Here is a 20,051-nt window from a genome sequence, read left to right as displayed (position 1 = left end):
AAATAGATGTGTTAGTCTCTAAGGTGCCACAAGTACTCCTTTTCTTTTTGCGAATACAGACTAACACGGCTGTTACTCTGAAAACTGTTAATACAATAGCATTTAAATATTTTGAATGTTTTCTACATTTTCAAATATACTGATTTTTCAATTGCAACAGAATACAAAGTGTACAGTGCTCACTTTATATTATTATTTTTATTACAAATATTTGTGCTGTAATAAAGATAAACAAAAGAAATAGAATTTTTCAATTCACCTCATACATGTGCTGTAGTTCTCAACCAGTGGGATGTGTACCCCTGGGGGTACGCAGAGGTCTTCCAGGAGGTACATCAACTCATCTAGATATCTGGCTAGTTTTACAACAGGCTACATGAAAACCACCAGCAAAGTCAGTACAAACTACAATTTCACACAGACAAAATGAGAACATAAGCAATATTTCAGTAATAGTGTGCTGTGACACTTTTGTATTTTTATGTCTGATTTTGTAAGCAAGTAGTTTTTAAGTGAGGTGAAACTTAGGGTATGCAAGACAAACAGACTCCTGAAAGGGGTACAGTAGTCTAGAAAGTTTGAGAACTACTGCTGTAGTTCAATCTCTATGATGAAAGTGCAACTTACAAACGTAGATTTTTTTGTTGTTAGGTAACTGCACTCAAAAACAAAACAATGTAAAACTTTAGAAGCAACTAGTCCACTCAGTCCTCCTCCTTTTTTAGCCGATCGCTAAGACAAACAAGTTTGTTTATATTTATGGGAGATAATGCTGCCCGCTTTTATTTACGCCAGCTGAAAGTGAGAACAGGCATTTACATGGCACTGTTGTAGCTGGCGTTGCAAGGTATTTACGTGCCAGATAAGTTAAACATTCGTATGCCCCTTCATGCTTCGGCCACCATTCCAGAGGACATGCTTCCATTCTATTAGTGTTTAACAGTGAGATTAAAACTGCAATGAATTGAGATTTTTTTTAAATCTCGCAATTAATTTTTTTAATCGTTTGACAGCCCTATAAAAAATAGAAAAGGGATGCGTGCAAATATATGGATAATAAAAAAAGGCTCATCAGTAGCACATAAAGGAAAACTATAAGAACTACAAAGAGGTAGGAAGTTAGTAGACAGATACAAGTAGAAAATGAGAGAAATTCACAAATGAACACATTGAGTAAAAAATTAAGTGTTGTAAGACTAGAAAAGAAAAACAGCTCAATCCTATAAACCCTTACTTACTTGAGTAGTCCTTACACATACAAGTGATTCCACTGAAATTAATGGCATTACTTAGGTCAATAATAGTTTGCCGGATCTAGTAGTAATAGATTAATATAACCTTTATGTTCTTAACATACAAAAAATAATCTTGTTTATGAATAGTCATATCAATATCTAAATAAGTGTTAATAGAAATAATTAATAAAAAGATTGAAGCTAAAATTTAACAAAATGCTTATTACCCCAGGGATCTATTTTGAAAACGGTAATTTAAAAATACTGTAATTTTTTTTAACAATAGAATATTTTGGAATAAAGGAGATACCTAGATAATTCATACCATGTAATTTATAAGTATTTCAATAAGACATTGTGGTGTACTGCAATGAAGAACATTTTAATAATCATGCTTTATTAACTCTTGGAATTTTGTATAAAAATTACATAATAGAAATTTTTTAGAAATAACTAATGCTTTGTTTTATGTATGAAAAAGAAGCATATTGTAAAAGTTTAATGCAATACATTCAAGTTAAATTATACTTTTTAAAAAAATGCAAAGTACCAGTTATATGCTTGACTTTAAAATTATATTTTAACACGCTTAAAACTAACGATCACAGTTTTTTAAAATAATGAAGTCACATACAGAGACATAAGCCATAAACACACACATAATTATACCTTATTATAACGATCATGAGGAACAGACTGCAACACGATAGGTTCCATTGTAGAAACATTTGCAAACTGCACCTCGGGAATGTACAGGGCACAAACCACATGAGCCCAACCTACAAAAAGTTATAATTGCATTTTATTTTTAATGCCTTTTAAAAACTCAAAGGATATTTCAATTACAGCAAAGAGAACCTTTCACATCATGTTTTGCCATGGACTGTTTTAATTATTTAGAACATTGCAGATTTAAGTTACTTTAAAAAAAAGATTCACCACCATATCATAGCATGCAAAGGTAGGATTGGCTGCAATACATTTTCAAGAGTCTATTGTCTCAAACTCTAGAGAATTTAGACATAATACTGATGGAATGGTAAAGGTAATGATTTATCCAAACAAATCCTAATTCACTGATGGAAGAAGAGATGATTCTTTAGGATTCTTTGAACCAACAAGTTCAACATTTAAAATAAACTGCACAAATTCCTTAAATTTTGAAACAATTTGTGCAAAGAAATATTTTATGAAAAATCTAGTATTTATGTGAGCTTTCTTATCCATGTAATCTTTCTTTTGCATATTGGGTTATTTTCTTTATTTTCTCTTAAGCTCACTAGATGAATTTTATTTTGACTACTACATTCATGGGTTCAGTTAGTTAATAACCATTCTGCCCCAAAGGGTTCTCATCCCATAATCCTTTCACCACAGTAAGAACGAATTACTGTTTGATCAGTCTCCCCTCTTGTTAGCTCCAATATGTAAATCCCATATTTTCATTTCATCTTGATATTGATAGTCTCACTTAAAAACATCAGCATGGGCTCATTAATAAATATTTTGTCACTTACCACCTTTTAGTAGATCTTGAACAATATTTCAAAGGGGAAAAAAAACCTGTTTGTCTCACTTTCCTAGCAATTTGCACAGATTCCTGACCTAGAAAGGAGCCTACCTAATTCTAGGTTTTCTTTTGTTCCCAAGGGAATCAACAGTTTGTGCCAGCTGAAGAACAGAGTTTATCGTATTTGCTGCTGTTTCATCGCAGACACTCAACTTGAAAGTTACTTTGCTATTCAAGAATGCACCATATTCTACCTTGAATTGTTTTACATACAAACTACTAGGCAGTTAATCTGAAAGAACCACTTATTAATATAAAAAGAGTTCTGTACATTACAAAAGTAAAAATATTCAGTTCAGAGGTGCTGCAACTCAAAAGAAACTTCGTGTGTCTAATCATTTAGGCTGTATCTTATACTTCCAGAGAACAGAAATTATCTGAATGGTGCACAGTGCAGTATTTTGTCACAAGACTAGCAATATATGTGGAATTCTTCTTAAAAATAAATTGCATCATCCTATAGTCACACTGCTAACTATGTGCCCTAAATATTCACATTCTTTTCAAATAATGGAAAATTAGATATTTTGAGTAGAATGAGCTGTTGCTTTTTCCCCCAGACATCAAAAAATTACCTCTGTATTGATGTAAAATTACAGCTCCAATGTAATTAAGAGAATCTTCCAAAATATTTTAAAACTTACAATATTCAGTTTTAAGTTTCCCAGCTTCATAATATCAAAACTGCAGCATCTTGACTCCCAAACATAGCTGTTCTAACAAGTTAGCATCAATTTATAATAGTCAGTATTACTAACTCTCTAGACTGGTATTAAAATGAGTGGAACATATCACAGAATGCAGGTTTTGCTTTCCAAACAGTTCTCTTTATGATTAGAAAAACAAACCTTTCAAAAGACTGCTTCTTAGTTCTCTAATGATCTCAGACTGATGGTGATTCTTAACTTTTTTTAAACTAAACTGATGTTTTTCTCAGTATATGCTGGTATAATACTTTAATCTGTGTCGAAAATTCAAAACTTGATCAGGTAATGGTTACAAGTCAGCAACATTCATTGACTGGCAAGCTTTGGCATACCATATTAATATTTTGTTCTTCAATTACTTGTTCTATTTTACTGTTTTCTCCACATGGCTTTTCGTAGAACTCTTCACATACACTACTCTCCTTTTTTACAGATAGTCATTTTGTAAATTGCTAACTTGATTTCTTTTAAAAACAAACCCTGAAGTCTAATTCATAAAGCATTGCAAACAACTTTGGAGGACCCACACAGACCTGCCCCTTTCTATCCATCCTTCTGGCTGAAAACATAGCAGCTAATGGGAATGTGACTCCAGGAAATAAAAGTATACAAGGGCTTTGCTAAAGCTTTAGGCTTCCTGCCACTACAGTATTAAAAACACACTTACAGCAACAGTATTAGAAGTGAGTATGTTCCACATGAAGTATCATACTAATAATTTTCCTATCTGGAAAAGTGTTCAATACAGTAAAAATGTCACTAATCTGAAAAAAGAAAAGGAGTACTTGTGGCACCTTAGAGACTAACCAATTTACTTGAGCATAAGCTGTCGTGAGCTACAGCTCACTTCATCGGATGCATACTATGGAAAGTGTAGAAGATCTTTTATACACACAAAGCATGAAAAAATACCACCCCCCACCCCACTCTCCTGCTGGCAATAGCTTATCTAAAGTGATCACTCTCCTTACAATGACAGGTTTCAGAGTAACAGCCGTGTTAGTCTGTATTCGCAAAAAAGAAAAGGAGTACTTGTGGCACCTTAGAGACTAACCAATTTATTTGAGCATGAGCTTTCGTGAGCTACAGCTCACGTGAGCTGTAGCTCACGAAAGCTCATGCTCAAATAAATTGGTTAGTCTCTAAGGTGCCACAAGTACTCCTTTTCTTTCTCCTTACAATGTGAATGATAATCAAGTTGGGCCAGTCCTTGCCTACAGACAGCCCCCCAACCTGAAGCAAATACTCACCAGCAACCACATACCACACAACGGAACCACTAACCCAGGAACCTATCCTTGCAACAAAGTCCATTGCCAACTGTGCCCACATATCTATTCAGGGGACACCATCAAAGGGCCTAATAACATCAGCCACACTATCAGAGGCTCATTCACCTGCACATCCACCAATGTGATATATACCATCATGTGCCAGCAATGCCCCTCTGCCATGTACATTGCTCAAACTGGACAGTCTCTATGTAAAAGAATAAATGGACACAAATCAGATGTCAAGAATTATAACATTCATAAACCAGTCAGAGAACACTTCAATCTCTCTGGTCACGCGATTACAGACATGAAAGTTGCAATTCTTCAACAAAAATCTTCAAATCCAGACTCCAGAGAGAAACTGTTGAATTGGAATTCATTTGCGAATTGGATACAATTAACTTAGGCTTGAATTAAGACTGGGAGTGGCTAAGTCATTATGCAAGGTAACCTATTTCCCCTTGTTTTTTCCTAACAGCCCTACACACACACACACACACACACACACGTTCTTGTTAAACCCTGGATTTGTGCTGGAAATGGCCCACCTTGATTATCATACACATTGTAAGGAGAGTGGTCACTTTAGATAAGCTATTACCAGCAGGAGAGTGGGTTTGTGTGTGTGTTGGGGGGGGTGGGGGGTGAGAAAACCTGGATTTGTGCTGGAAATGACCCAACTTGATTATCATACACCTTGTAAGGTGATGAAGTGAGCTATAGCTCACGAAAGCTCATGCTCAAATAAATTGGTTAGTCTCTAAGGTGCCACAAGTACTCCATTTCTTTTTGCGAATACAGACTAACACGGCTCTTACTCTGAAACTTGTAAGGAGAGTGATCACTTTAGATAAGCCATTGCCAGCAGGAGAGTGGGGTGGGGGGAGGTATTTTTTCATGCTTTGTGTGTATAAAAGATCTTCTACACTTTCCACAGTATGCATCCAATGAAATGAGCTGTAGCTCACGAAAGCTTATGCTCAAATAAATTGGTTAGTCTCTAAGGTGCCACAAGTACTCCTTTTCTTTTTGCGAATACAGTCTAACACGGCTGTTACTCTGAAACTAATCTGAAAAATCCACTAACGCTGTAGGATGGCAACAGAGAGAAGCTCAGCACCTTCTTCCGAATTTCTTACATCAGTTATTAGCAGGCAAAATACAATTTTTTATTGGCTACAGACTGTGGAATTATCCAATTCCTATTTACAGTAACTAATCTACAAAATATCCGAGACACTGAAAAAATATCCTCTCTTTTTATAAAAAGTCTGACTAAAATGAAGTATCTTAACGCTTTCATGAGTGAGGAATTTCCACTGCAAATCCACGGTGTCAGTTTCAAGGTCTTCTAATTACAGCCAAGCTGAGTTTTTCACTGAATGCTGCTCTATGCTGGACCTTCACTACAAAGAACAGTGAGGCCCAGGACCAATAACTGCCTACAGTTAAAGTCTATTTATTCTGGTTTATACAATATCAATATACAAGATCAACACATAATAATAATTTTTTTTAAAATTAGCACAAGAGACCTCTGGGAGACCCCTTCCCCAAAGGAGGAATAAGACACATCTTCTGTGAGACACTCAAGCTGGAGCATCTAAGGCTTCCTCATGAAATATTATGGAGAAGGGGGTTCTTAGTGCTCAATGCCTCCCAGACAGGTAGATGGGGGAGAAAGGGTTCCTGCCTACATCTCCCTCTGGGAACACTGCTATGTTGCCATCTTCTCTGCTAGTATCTTGGTAATGGGGGTGGGGAGGGAGTCATTGGCTCCTGTCATGCCTGTCCCATATATAAATACAGGATTAAGGGAGATGTAAGACAAACTGCTTCCAGCTGCAGAGCGCCCTAGAAAGGCTTCCCATGCCATATACATTTGTGGCCGTGAGTGCGCCCTTGAGGGATCTTTGACAGTTGACATAACATGACGCGAGGTTTATTCCTGCTTTGGAACAGCAGCCCTTGGGAGCTCCTAACAGACAACTGCCCAAAATAAATATACTTTTAATTTGTTTCTAAAACGATACTTACCTTTGGCAATTACTAGCCCATACTTTCATTATTATATAAGGTTCTGATCAGAAAGACTATAGCTGCCCTTTGTCTTCAGTGCTAGCCTTTTAAGAAACACTATTAACAGCCATCATCACAACTACCAGTTTGTCAACCACTACAGGAGCCAGACAGAACCACAGTAGACTTTTCAGATTTTTCTAAGCTACAGGGGTAAATATCCAGTCATGTTTTCATGTTCTCCTACTTTTCCCTTCTTGTATTGATTTCTGTATTTTTTCTAAAATTGAAAAAAACGACTCAAATTTCTAGTCTTATTTCCAAAGAAAAGTCTGGAAGGCTTTAAAACAAAATGTTATTTTTAGGTTGCTTTAAAAGTAGTTTTCCTTCTCTGACAAGAAACCCAGTATTGCTAACCCAAAGCATTTCAGAAAGCATAAGTCAGGCACGAAAAAATCATTATATTAGTTTAAAAATAATGAGATTAAAAAAAGATGGGTTCTTTTTATTTGCCTTATGATTTTTAGTGTCTAGAATTCAATATTTTTAATCTTTTCTTCACAACTTGGCTAATTCATTTAAAATTCCTGGGTGCAAGTTATTTGGTCCCATAGGACCATACACATTTAACTTTCTTAGTATCTGTTTAACATCATGCTTACTTATTGTGGGATTAGAAATTTCATTATCACTGTCAGATATGACTACATGATCCATCTTTTCTAAATGTTTGGTGCTCAGGGTGGGAGTGGCGATGTGGGGGTGCAAGAGTCAGGGCATAGGGTGTGGGGGAACTGGGTATGTGTGGGGGGTGCCGGAGTCAGGGCTTGGGTTGAGTGGGCGGGGGATCAGGGCAGAGGGCTGGGTGTATATGAGGAGGGTGCAGGGGTCAGCGCATAGGGTGTGGGGGGGGCTGGGTATGTGTGGGGGGTGTTGGAGTCAGGGCTGGGGTTGTGGGGGGTGCAGGGGTCAGGACACGGGGCTGGGGTGTGTGTGAGAGGAGGGTTCAGGGGTGAGGGCAGAGGGCTGGGGGTGTGGGCTGGGGTCGTGGGGGTGCTCCCAGCCCCCTGCCCTGAGTGGCTCATGGCAGAGGGCGGGAGGGGATATGCCCTGATTCCACCCCCTTCCCCAAGGTCCCCGGAACAGAGCGCGCTGTGGCTCCACTTTTACCTCTCCCCCTCCCTAGCAAGGGCCATCAGCTGATCGGCCGCAGGGAGGGAGCGGAGGAGGGGCAGGAACCCAGCACGCTGGGGGAAGAGGCTGGGTGAGGGGGAAGCTTGCCTGCCCTGCAAGGAGAGAGTGTGGGCAGGGGACGGAAAAGAGCGGGCCGGGCCAGGTAGGATTTTTAGTGGCGTGCTGCTATCTGCACAGATCCAGCAGACAGCAGCGTGCCATTAAATATTGACTCGCGTGCCATCTTAGGCAGGCGTGCCATAGGTTGCCAACCCCTGTACTACAGAAAACTATATTGTGACATTGTTTTTCTAAATACTTTTTAGAAATACATGCTTCAGTATCTACAGCCAGTTAAACGACCTGTTGGCTCTCTAAAAGGGGGTAGGCATCTTCATATTTCTCAGCAGGATGATCTTAGGCAGAGTTAAAAACCATGTTTTTGTTCAAAAGCACTGAAAATGAGATAAAACTTTTGAAACTAATTGGTTATTTTAGTAGCTGATTTGAAAAGTTAAGGTTTGCTCAGTCCTCTAAAAATGAAGTGATATGTACATGATAAACATTCAGGTTTAACAATAGCAAAATTAAATGTGTTTAAATTAGGGCTGTCATTTAATCACAGTTAACTCATGCGATTAACTCAAAACAATTAACTGAGATTAAAAAAATTAATCGCGATTAATCACACTGTTAAACAACAGAATACCAATTTGAAATGTATGAAATATTTTTGGATGTTTTTCTACATTTTCAAATATATTCATTTCTATTACAAAGTGTACAGTGCTCACTTTACGTTATTTTTATTACAAATATTTGCACTGTAAAAATGATAAAAATGTATTTCAATTCACCTCATACAAGTACTGTAGTGCAATCTCTTTATCGTGGACGTGTAACTTACAAAAGTAGATTTTTTTTTTTGTTACATAACTGCACTCTAAAACAAAACAATGTAAAACTTTAGAGACTACAAGTCCACTTAGTCCTACTTCTTGTTCAGCCAATCACTAAGATAAACTAGTTTGTTTATATTTACGGGAGATACCGTTGGCTGCTTCTTATTTACAATGTCACCTGAAAGTGAGAATAGGCATTCGCATGGCACTTCTGTAGCCAATGTTGCAAGGTACTTACGTGCCAGATATGCTAAGCATTCATATGCCCCTTCATGCTTCAGCCACCATTCCAGAGGACATGCTTCCATGCTGATAATGCTCATTAAAAAAAATCATCAGTTAATTAAATTTGTGACTGAACTCCTTGTATGTCTCCTGTTCTGTGTTACTCCCTTTCTGCCATATATTTTATGTTATAGCAGTCTCAGATGTGACCCAGCACATGTTCGTTTTAAGAACACTTTTACAGCAAATTTCACAAAATGCAAAGAAGGTACCAATCTGAGATATCTAAGGATAGATACAGCACTCAACCCAAGGTTTAAGAATCTGAAGTGCCTTCCAAAATCTGAGAGGGATGAGGTGTGGAGCATGCTTTCAGATGTCTTAGAAGAGCAACACTCTGATGCAGAAACTACAGAACCCAAACCACCAAAAAAAGAAAATCAACCTTCTGCTGATGGCATTTGACTCAGATGATGAAAATGAACATGCGTCGATCCACTCTGCTCTGGATCGTTATCGAGTGGAACCTGTCATCAGCATGGATGCATATCCTCTAGAATGGTGATTTAAGCATGAAGGGACATGAATCTTTAGCATATCTGTCACGTAAATATCTTGTGATGCCGACTACAACAATGCCATGCGAACATCTGTTCTCACTTTCAGGTGACACTGTAAACAAGAAACAGGCAGCGAATTGTAACCAAACTTGTTTGTCTGAGCAATTGGCTGAAGTAGGACTGAGTGGACTTGTAGGCTCTAAAGTTTTAAGTAGTTTTATTTTTCAATGCAATTATTTTTTGTACATAATTCTACATTTGTAAGTTCAACTTTCATGATAAAAAGACTGCACTACAGAACTTGTATTAGGTGAATTGAAAAATACGATTTCTTTTGTATTTTTACAGTGCAAACATTTGTAATCAAAAATATAAAGTGAGCATGTACACTTTGTATTCTGTGTTATAACTGAAATCAATATATTTGAAAATGTAGAAAACATCAAAAAATATTTAAATACATGATAGTCTATTATTGTTTGACAGTGCAATTAATCACGATTAATATTTTTAATCGCTTGACAGCCCTAGTTTAAAAGTTTTTTTTAAAGTATATTTAAACTGATTTTCAGTGTTTCTACAAATATGGTAGTACATACTCTTGCATTCCTACTTTGCATCAAATTGTCAAGACAGAAGCTTCCTGCTTGATTACAGGTTTTTTCCTTGTTTACTTTTTTAAATTAGATAATAGAATAACCTAATCAGTAACAACTGAATTTCTTGCACTGGATTTTTTTAATCAACGTATTTTACTTTCATTATAACTATTACTAACAGAACGTATTATTATACTATTTAGCAAAAGTTGTAAAGATGAACTTAGCAACCAGAATGAAAATCAGTTAAAAGCACTCTGCATCTCACCTTTGGGCTGAGACTAGAGACAGGGGAAGGGCAAAGAATGAAATATTGTATTCTTCTTCATATTTTGAGGCTGAGGCACACCTTTCACATCAGAAGGAAAGATTTGTTTTAATGGTATATCCTTGGAATTTTAATTTCAGAGAGCTCTGGGAAGAATAGGAGATAGTGACCTATCAGAACACTATGTAGGACTTCATAATATTCTGTAATGTACAGCTATTGACAAAGTGCTTCCTATCCAGTGTTCTCTCTAATTTTTTACACCCATGTGCAGAATGAATTTTGTTATGTGTACCAATATGGAGGCGATGTGTGCTGTGGATGGGGCTGAGAGGCTTGGACTGTGGGAGGGTGCTCAGGGCTGGGGGTGCGGGCTCTGAGATGCAGGCTGCCCGGGGCTTCAGCAGGGAGAGGTGCCTCTCCCCGGCCGCGGCAGCTCCAGAGGGTCTGGGCTTGGCTGGGGAGAGCAGTGGCAGAAGTCTCAATCCAAAAATTGCAAGAAATAGTTTCTGAAATCTTATGTGATGGAGGAGACAAAGTTTTCTTCTGGTGTTGACCCACATGGCCATAGGTGCTGGAGCACCCACGGGGAAAAAATGGTGGGGCAGCCCCCCATTAGCTCCCCCGCATCCCCCTAGTGTTTGCCGCCCGCCTGCAGGCCCTGCTGATCAGCGCCTCCCCCTCCCTCCCAGAGCCTCCCACCCACCATGATCAGCTGTTTCGCGGCATGCAGAAGACTTTGGGAGGGTGGGAAAGAGCGAGGTGAGGCACGCTGGGGGGAGAGGGCGGAATGGGGTGGGAAGAGGCGGGGCAGGGGTGGAAAGAGGTGTGTGGAGCCTTGGAAGAAGGGGTGGAGCCTCGGGCAGAGCCGGGCATCAAGCTGCCGCCTCCCCTCCCAGCACATTAGAAAGTCGGTGCCTGTGCACATGGCATCTTATAGCCTTGGCTGCAGACACAAGGGTGATGGCAAGATGTATGTGTGGGTCAACTGACACAGCTATAAATTGTTCAGGTTCCAGCACATGATGCACATGCGCACCAATGTTTGGAATCTATATAGGGACCATCACTCAAAGAAGAAACACAAATCTGAATGAACAGAACTGTTCTCAGAAACTTGTTAAATGTGGATTGTTTGCATCTAGTAACAAAGTCTAGCATTTCTTACTAAGGAATTTTCGCATTATTTTGCAGATAAATTCACTTAGAATTTGGATTGAGCTGTATGTCACAATGATAAAGTTAGGTCGAAAAAGAGTCTTCTGTGCTGGAGTTTTTGTCAGTTTTGCTTACTGAACTTCTGGGAGTACTAAGAGATTTGCAAACTGTCACTTGTGAATTAGAATGGTGAAAGCCAACAGCGAGGTACTGAGGCACATTATTGTAATTGTCTGCCCACTTCTTTTAACCATTTTTTAAACAAATCTTTGGTCAAGAAACATTATTTAATTTACTGTCAACATCTCAAACCCTCCTTTCCTTTCCAAGGAAAATAATTAAGGCTGTACAGATGACATTTCGATAATTCCTGGAGTATTCAGCTTTCCTTGACCCCAGTCAATTTGCTTAATGTTAAGCTTAAGTATAACAAGGAGACTGCATCCATTGTTTTGGTTGATCTCCTTCTGGGGTGGATGAAGATAGTGGGCATATGATGATTCTTTAGATCTTTCTGCCACCTTCAGTGCTGTTGAAAATAAGGTGTTGTTGACATACCAGCTGACCCTATCAGGAGTAGACAGAGTAATTCAAGTGCCTCCATTTCTTTCCAAAAGATGCCAGAATGTAATATTGGACAATAGCTCATCTGCCCAGATGACTCTCTCATTCAGGGTTTCTCAGACTCCCATTGTCACCCATCCTATTCAATGTTTATGAGGCCCATATAGTTCAGAGATGGCAAACAGTAGCCAAACAGCAAACAGGATGCTGCACAATAGACAGAGGTAAGGATATACATTTTGTACTTTAGGATTATGCACGATGTCACTGTTACAAAATCCATCACAGAATCCTGAACATCCACACAGAGCTACAGTGAAAGAATTTTGAAGAGGTCACAAAGTAAACTGCATGAAATTCAATTTATCTTCCTTGAGGATGAAAAGATAAGCCAGCCCTCCTTCAATTTGACCTTTTGAACAATTTGCTTTTGGGAATTTGCACAGCTTGGATTGAAGCAGTTAAACTATGGTAAAAACAGCTTTAGGTTTAATGTAGTTTGTCCATGGAGTAGGGTAAAAAACAGTTTTATCTGACACTGCTATCAGTTGGGGGATGAGGGTCCTAAAACTTATCAAAATTATTAAATTAATAGGAAGAAGAGATTTCAAATATGTTTATATCTGAAACTTCCCCCAAAGCTATTTTCCCCAATTACAAGAAAGATCTCTTAAATTAAGTGGTTAGTGGTTTGCTTGTTTTTAATTTCCATCTCTGAAAGTTTTATATCTATTGATTAAGAGGATTAACATATTCCTGAGTATACAATAACAGTGAGATGTAGGCACTTGCACAACATGTCAGCAGTCATGCACAGATTGCATTCCACTACCTGCCTTCTCATATATTAATGCTCACTGAAAATGCAACATAGCAGTAAAGAAACTCAGACAGGGAAAGCTGCTGACTCAAAAGAGCTGGCATGTGACATTCCTTACAGATTTAGGAGATCCCTGCTCTAACCCTTTAAAACACGATGACATAAAAACATTGCATTATTAGCTGGCTTTCTACCAAGCAGCTGCATGTGAGATGTCTTGGTGAAAAGCTGACATAGGAATGCTGTTACACAGCATTCCTCATCATCATTCAGCTGGATCAGATTTCAAACAACTTCTACTTTAATTCAGTAGAACAACAAGCCTCCGTATCAACCTTTTAAGTTCACAGACAAAAACAGTGATACAGAAAATTACTGTAAAACACTCATTCCAACAATATCAAAACATTTCTAAACAGTTTTAAAAAGTAGTAAATAACACACTTTCTTAAAAAAAAAAAAAAAAAAAGCTAACATTTGGATAAGTACCTGATACCATAAGACAATATAAATATGAAAGTTAGAGGTTGACCTAAACTTTAGTCATTTTTACTTCTAATACTTGTGTGGTCCTTCCCCTTGAATGAATTAAAAAAATTACAGCATTTCAGTCAATCCAATTAACAACATTTCACTGTATTCAAACTGACCAACTCCAATGCCAAAAATCCCAAATGACACCTCCCAGCTCACTGATGAAAGCTATCCTGAAAAAAAGTATTTGCTTCTTGTTTTCAATGTAAAAAAACAAGTCCAGTGGCATCTTTAAGACTAACAGATTTATTTGGGCATAAGATTTCATGGGTAAATCTGAAGAAATGGGTTTTCTACCCACGAAAGTTTATGCCCAAATAAATCTGTTAGTCTTAAAGGTGCCCCCAGACTCCTCCTTGGTTTTGTGGACACAGCCTAACACAGCTACCCTTCTGATACTTGTTTTCAGTATGACAGGTTTCAGAGTAGACTTGAATAAAGACTGGGAGTGGATGTGTCATTAGACAAAGTAAAACTATTTCCCCATGTTTATTCCACCAACCCCCCCCCCCCACTGTTCCTCACACATTCCTGTCAACTGCTGGAAATGGCCCACCTTGATTATCACTACAAAAGATTTCCTCCTCCCCACCCCACCCCCCTCGGCTCTCCTGCTGGTAATAGCTCACCTGATCACTCTTGTTCTCTTGTTACAGCGTGTATGGTAACACCCATTGTTTCATGTTATCTGTGTATATAAAATCTCCCCACTGTATTTTCCACTACATGCATCCGATGAAGTGAGCTGTAGCTCACGAAAGCTTATGTTCAAATAAATTTGTTCATCTCCAAGGTGCCACAAGTACTCCTTTTCTTTTTGTTTTCAATATGTTTCTCTAAGAAATATAATCTTACACAAACATAATAAAAACACATATACAGGAAGACAAAGATATTACTAGAAAGTTTATTAAGTCATGTAATAGTCTTCAAATATTTGAAACAGAAAAAAAAAATAAAGCTATCAGGGGTTCTGATGATTTTATAACCCATTTAAATCTCACTCATGTATTTTACTTTTCACATGAATATGCCTTGATGAACATGAAAAGCAAGGAATTCTGGCACTACTCACAGTGATTATTCCATCTAATATATGGAGTCTTATTTACTACTCAAGCCTAATTCTCTATTTTTAATATTAAAAATCACTAAGAAATCAAAGGCCATTTAGTAGTGCTTATTAAATTGCATTTTTTTTTTTATTTTGGGAAACGTTTTAGAGCAAAACAATATTAACTCGCAATGTCCTGCAAAGCACACAATAGGAATAATTACTTTTTGTTTAAAAGACCATAAACAATTTTAATCCAATATTTATAGGACAGTATCAAACACATTAGGTAGTCAAATAAATAGAAAGAATGTTCCACCCTTCACATATTCATAACTTTAAAACCTTACACTTTATTCCTATGGTTTCTGAATGCATGAAGGTGGTCAAGACTGGTATGTCCAACTACTCTTCATAAGCAGGTTACCTCCATGTTTCCAATACAGCTGTAGAAACCGGGTGAATGATGGTTAACTATGGTCCCTACGATACATGGAAATTGCCTAGATGTTTTTAAGAGCCAATATGGATAAAGGTGGGCCAAATTATGTAGTTTTTACTCTGCCCCGACTCAGACAAAAAGATAAAACAAAACTTACTAAAAATCAAAAAAGTTTGTTTGAGGTAAGATTTCAAGAATTGGCCCTTTCAAGTAGCTGGTACAAGCATTTTTTTAAATGGTTCATTAAAACAGTTTGAGCCAAGAGTTTTCAATAATTGTATTAATAAAAAGTTTTGCCACATCCACATTTGCCACCACAAAGTGTGTTACCTAAAGCCACTTTCCACATCAGTTCTTGAAAGCCACTTCAGAATGTTTTTCCTGCACTGAAGAAGCCCCACCCATGGCAGCAGCCATAGAATCCATAATGTATGGAATGGGAGAAATGCCTGCTTCCTGTCTAAACCAGAATTTCTACCACTGGTGGAGCTGTGCTGATGCAGAAACTCCTTAAAAAAATTCCCAGTGCAAACACAACTTTCCTGTATAGGCAGGTCACAATTAGCATTCAATATTAATACTTCTTTAAGGACAATCTACACTACCAAAACTTCTCCAGATATCATGTTATAACAATGATGTCTCAGTGTAGATGAGGCCAAATCATGTTACAACCATGTTCTGAAACCACATCACAGCCCATGTTCAGCTCTAAGTTCTTGTTTACAACAAGCTTATTCCTCTAAAATTTCCCAGTCACCACCATTGATTCAGCTCTACTGAGAATAGCCCTGGTGTAGACAATGGTAAGTGCAGCCCAGCAGGAGCCTACACCCCAACCCCCTCCCGGAGCCAGCACTCCATACCCCCACCTGCACCCCAAACTCCCTGCCCCAGCCCTGACTACGCACATTCTTTTTACCACACCTGTAACCTTAGCAAATCAAGACATTTCCACACAAACTTCATTCTAATCAGCTCTAGTTGTACCCAGATATTGATTCAACTAAAAACAAATAGTAACAGTCATGCTGAGAGGACCCCATTAGAATCAGGGTCCCACTGTGCTAAGTGCTAAAGGTGACGGTGAAGGTTACATATCTACCTCAGCCCCAACTCCATCTCCTTGCTTATGGTCCATTTACTCTGGTACAGTTACATCAGAGGATCACAAACACAGAATATTCCTATCAGCATATATTTTGGAAAACAGACAATGTACAGTAACTCCTCACTTAAAGTTGTAGTTATGTTCCTTAAAAATGCTACTTTTCCCCATAAGAATTCATGTAAATAGTAAGGGTTAGGTTCCAGGGGAAAATGTGTGTATATTTGTGTGTGTATATAAATTTAAACAAACAATTTAATACTGTACACAGCAATGATGATTGTGAAGCTTGGTTAAGACAGTGGAGTCAGAGGGTAGGATATTTCCCAGGGAATGCTTTACTGCTAAATGATGAACTAGCACTCAGCTGAGCCCTCAAGGATTAATACATTATCGTTAATGTAGTCTCACACTCTGCAAGGCAGCACCAATGGAGGGAGCAGACACAGCATGGCAGAGAGAGACAGAGACACACACCGTGTGTGAGTGAGTCAGTGTGAGAGAGAGAGAGCGCGCAAGACACAGACACCGTGTTGTGAGAGAAAGAGATGGGCATTGCCCCTTTAAGTACACTGCCTTTTTAAGTAGATCAGCAAGTTGAGACAGCAGCTGCTGCAAGCAAGCTCCCTCCATCCTGAGCCCTGTCATGTCCCCCTGCTCTCTGGAGATGGGATACAGGAACAGGGGACAGGAGCTGGGGGTGGGGAACACCCTGACATTAGCACCCCTCTTCTCCCCTCTCCCCTGCACAGCAAACAGGAGGCTCCTGGGAGAAGCTTCAGGGCAGAGGGCGGGAGCAGCACACGGCAATGCGGGGAGGGACAGCTGAACTGCCCGGCAATTGATAGCCTGCTGGGCAGCTACCACACAGGGAACTTAGGGGAGCTAATGAGGGGCTGCCAGCCCACCTTGGTTCCAAGCCCCCACCAGCTAGCTCCAACAGGCTGCTCTTCCTGAAAGCAGTGGACAAAGCAGGCGGTTGCCAAACAATGTTATAAAGGAGCATTACGCAACTTTAAAAGAGCAGGTTCTCTAATTGATCAGCAACGTAACAACAAAACAATGTTAACCGGGACGACGTTAAATAAGGATTTACTATACTAGACTCTGATTCATAGCTATTCCAATATAATGAGACAGTATTGCTTCTGAAATGTCTAGAAGAGAAATCAGAGGTGAGACAAGGTATATCACGCTTCCACATTGCTGAAAGAAAAGGTCTTATTTTGGACACTGATCGTTTTGAGATGAGGGCAGTGGTCACAGATGTGTAACCACATTATGGTAGTTGATGGTATTTCCAGTATAAGCTAGAGCCAAAATCATGCAACTCAATATTCAGGTACTCTAACAGCTCTGACCCTTTGTATATCTAGTGTATCTGCAGTACATTAAAAGGGTTTGTGGTTCGTGTTGAGATTGCCAGAGAGGTAGAGGGCTGGTCATTAAAGCACAATCAAAGACAAGATTGTTTGTGGAACCTTAAAAAACAACTAAAATGTTCAAGTATTTAATCATATTTACAACCTTATAACTATTTTAGCTTCAGATATGCAAATTACTACATATAATTACGAGTAAATCACTAAAAATACACATGTTAAAATACGGCAAGAGGTATAATTAATAAGACAGGGACACTGACAGTTTGCATTAAAGTAGATCTAAAACTATTAGTTTTCCCCATCAAAACTCACTGGAAATCATGTTTCAAAGTTCATGTAAGGGACAGTAGAGTCCTGTATTTTTTTTTATTTACTTAACACTTTGTTGACTCTTGATTCAACAACAGACATTTACCAGACCTTAACAAGAGCTCTGAAATATATTTATTTTCCATTCTTTCTAATGGGAAAGAATATTTTCAATGCTATTTTTCCCCTTCATAAGAAGGGCTTTCCTGAGAAGCAAGTGGCAAGGCTGCATTGTGTAGTGAACTCCACTGCAGTGTTCTACCACAAGCAGTGTAACTTGAAAGAGAATGGATAAGAAATCCATCAATACGGCCATTCCCCCAACATCCCAAAGAAAAATAATAATCCTATAATTCAAGCATTGGACTAGGACTCAGAAGTTGTGCCTTGATTCCCCATATTTAAAATTTAATAGTTTCATAAAATTTAAAAACCAGAAGGGACCATTAGATTATCTACCCTGACCTTGGGGATACCACAGACTGCTAAATTTTACCCAGTTACCCCTACACTGAGCCAAATAACTTGGGTTAGACTAAAGCATTTCAGTACTCAGAAGAGTAAATTGTGTGCCACAAGTAGCGAACAGGAGAAATTAGGTGCCACCAATGCCCGAAGAACCTGCAATGTCATGGAATTGATTAGCTGACATATGCCCAGATGACCCTAGCAAGCAATCTAGACACCATGCTACAGAGGAGCTGAAAACCTCCAAGGTCCCTGTCAATCTTACCTGAGAGAAAATTCTTTCCCACCTCTAAACCTAGCAATCCGTTTGGCCCTGAGCATGTGAGCAAGACACACCAGCCAAGCTTCTGAGAAAGAGAATTCACTGTATCACCTCGTAGCACTGGTCTACCCTGCCCTTTGTTCTGTCGCCAGCTGTAGCCAAATTCTGATGACAGGGGGGAACAGAATACATCAAGCCAACTGTGGATTTGGGAAAAAATTCCTTCCTGACCCCTGGTGATGAATTGATTGATGCCAGAGACCTGATTATAGCCATTGTCATAACACAGAGCTGTTAACGTTATCATCATAGTGAGGGCAATGCAGAACTTGATGTTCTCCCTGTGGCCCATGAAAGAAGGTAATAAACAAAGGGATTCAGAGATTCACATCCAAAGTCCAGAAGGGACCACCACAATCAGCTAACCCAAACCTCCCACAGACACAGGCCATAGAATTTATCACAGAAACTAGATTAAAGCACGTGGATTAGAAAAATATGAAATCTCACTTTAAAGACTCCAAACAATGGTGACTCCACAATCTCCCATGTAAACTATTCTAATTTTTAAATCACACTCACTGCTAGGAAATTGCATCTTATTTCAAGGCTGAATTTGTCCAACTTCAACTTCCAGACACTGGATCTTGCTATGTCTTTGTCAGCCAAGTTGAAAAGCTTCCCACTGTCAGATATCTTTTTTCCATATGTAAGTACCTATGCACAGCGATTAAATCACCTCAACCTTCTCTTCCATGAACAGAATAGGTTGAGCTCCTAAAACTCTCAAAAGCTTGTTTTCTAGACTCCAGGTCACTTCTGCAGCCATCCTTTGAACTCTCACCACTATTTCCACACCCTTCTTGAAACATGGACGCCAGAACTGGGCACTGTATTCTAGCAGTAATCTTACCGATGCGGTATTTAGAGAGAAGGTAACTTCCCTACTTCTACTTATGTCAAGGTTCCTTCCCCACTCTGAACTCTAGGGTACAGATGTGGGGACCTGCATGAAAACCTCCTAAGCTTATTTTTACCAGCTTAGGTTAAAACTTCCCCAAGGTACAAACTATTTTACCTTTTGCCCTTGGACTTTATTGCTGCCACCACCAAGCGACTAACAAATATATAACCGGGAAAGAGCCGGCTTGGAAACGTCTTTCCCCCCAAAATCCTCCTCAAACCCTACACCCCCTTTCCTGGGGAAGGCTTGATAAAAATCCTCACCAATTTACATAGGTGAACACAGACCCAAACCCTTGAATCTTAAGAACAATGAAAAAGCAATCAGGTTCTTAAAAGAAGAATTTTACTCAAAGAAAAAAAGTAAAAGAATCACCTCTGTAAAATCAGGATGGTAAATACCTTACAGAGTAATCAGATTCAAAACATAGAGAATCCCTCTAGGCAAAACC

At 38.8% G+C, this 20,051-nt stretch overlaps 1 protein-coding gene across 6 annotated transcripts in view; it reads right to left on the bottom strand.

The window, feature by feature from the left end:
- MLLT10 (MLLT10 histone lysine methyltransferase DOT1L cofactor) overlaps positions 1 to 20,051 on the bottom strand; it is a 221,131-nt gene that overhangs the window by 161,736 nt on the left and 39,344 nt on the right. For 5 of the 6 annotated variants that reach the window (XM_077808198.1, XM_077808197.1, XM_077808199.1 and 2 more), the window contains one exon: positions 1,905 to 2,014. The exons of the other annotated variant lie outside the window; for it this stretch is intronic. In XM_077808198.1, the coding sequence (XP_077664324.1) occupies positions 1,905 to 2,014 (110 nt within the window). Of the gene's footprint in view, positions 1 to 1,904; positions 2,015 to 20,051 lie in introns of those variants that run through there. 6 annotated transcript variants of the gene reach the window in all.

Source organism: Eretmochelys imbricata, chromosome 2, assembly GCF_965152235.1.
Source record: "Eretmochelys imbricata isolate rEreImb1 chromosome 2, rEreImb1.hap1, whole genome shotgun sequence".
NCBI classification, from domain to species: Eukaryota; Metazoa; Chordata; order Testudines; family Cheloniidae; genus Eretmochelys; species Eretmochelys imbricata.
The sequence above is the reverse complement of the archived record's forward strand: the minus strand, read 5'-3'. Positions and strand labels throughout refer to the sequence as shown.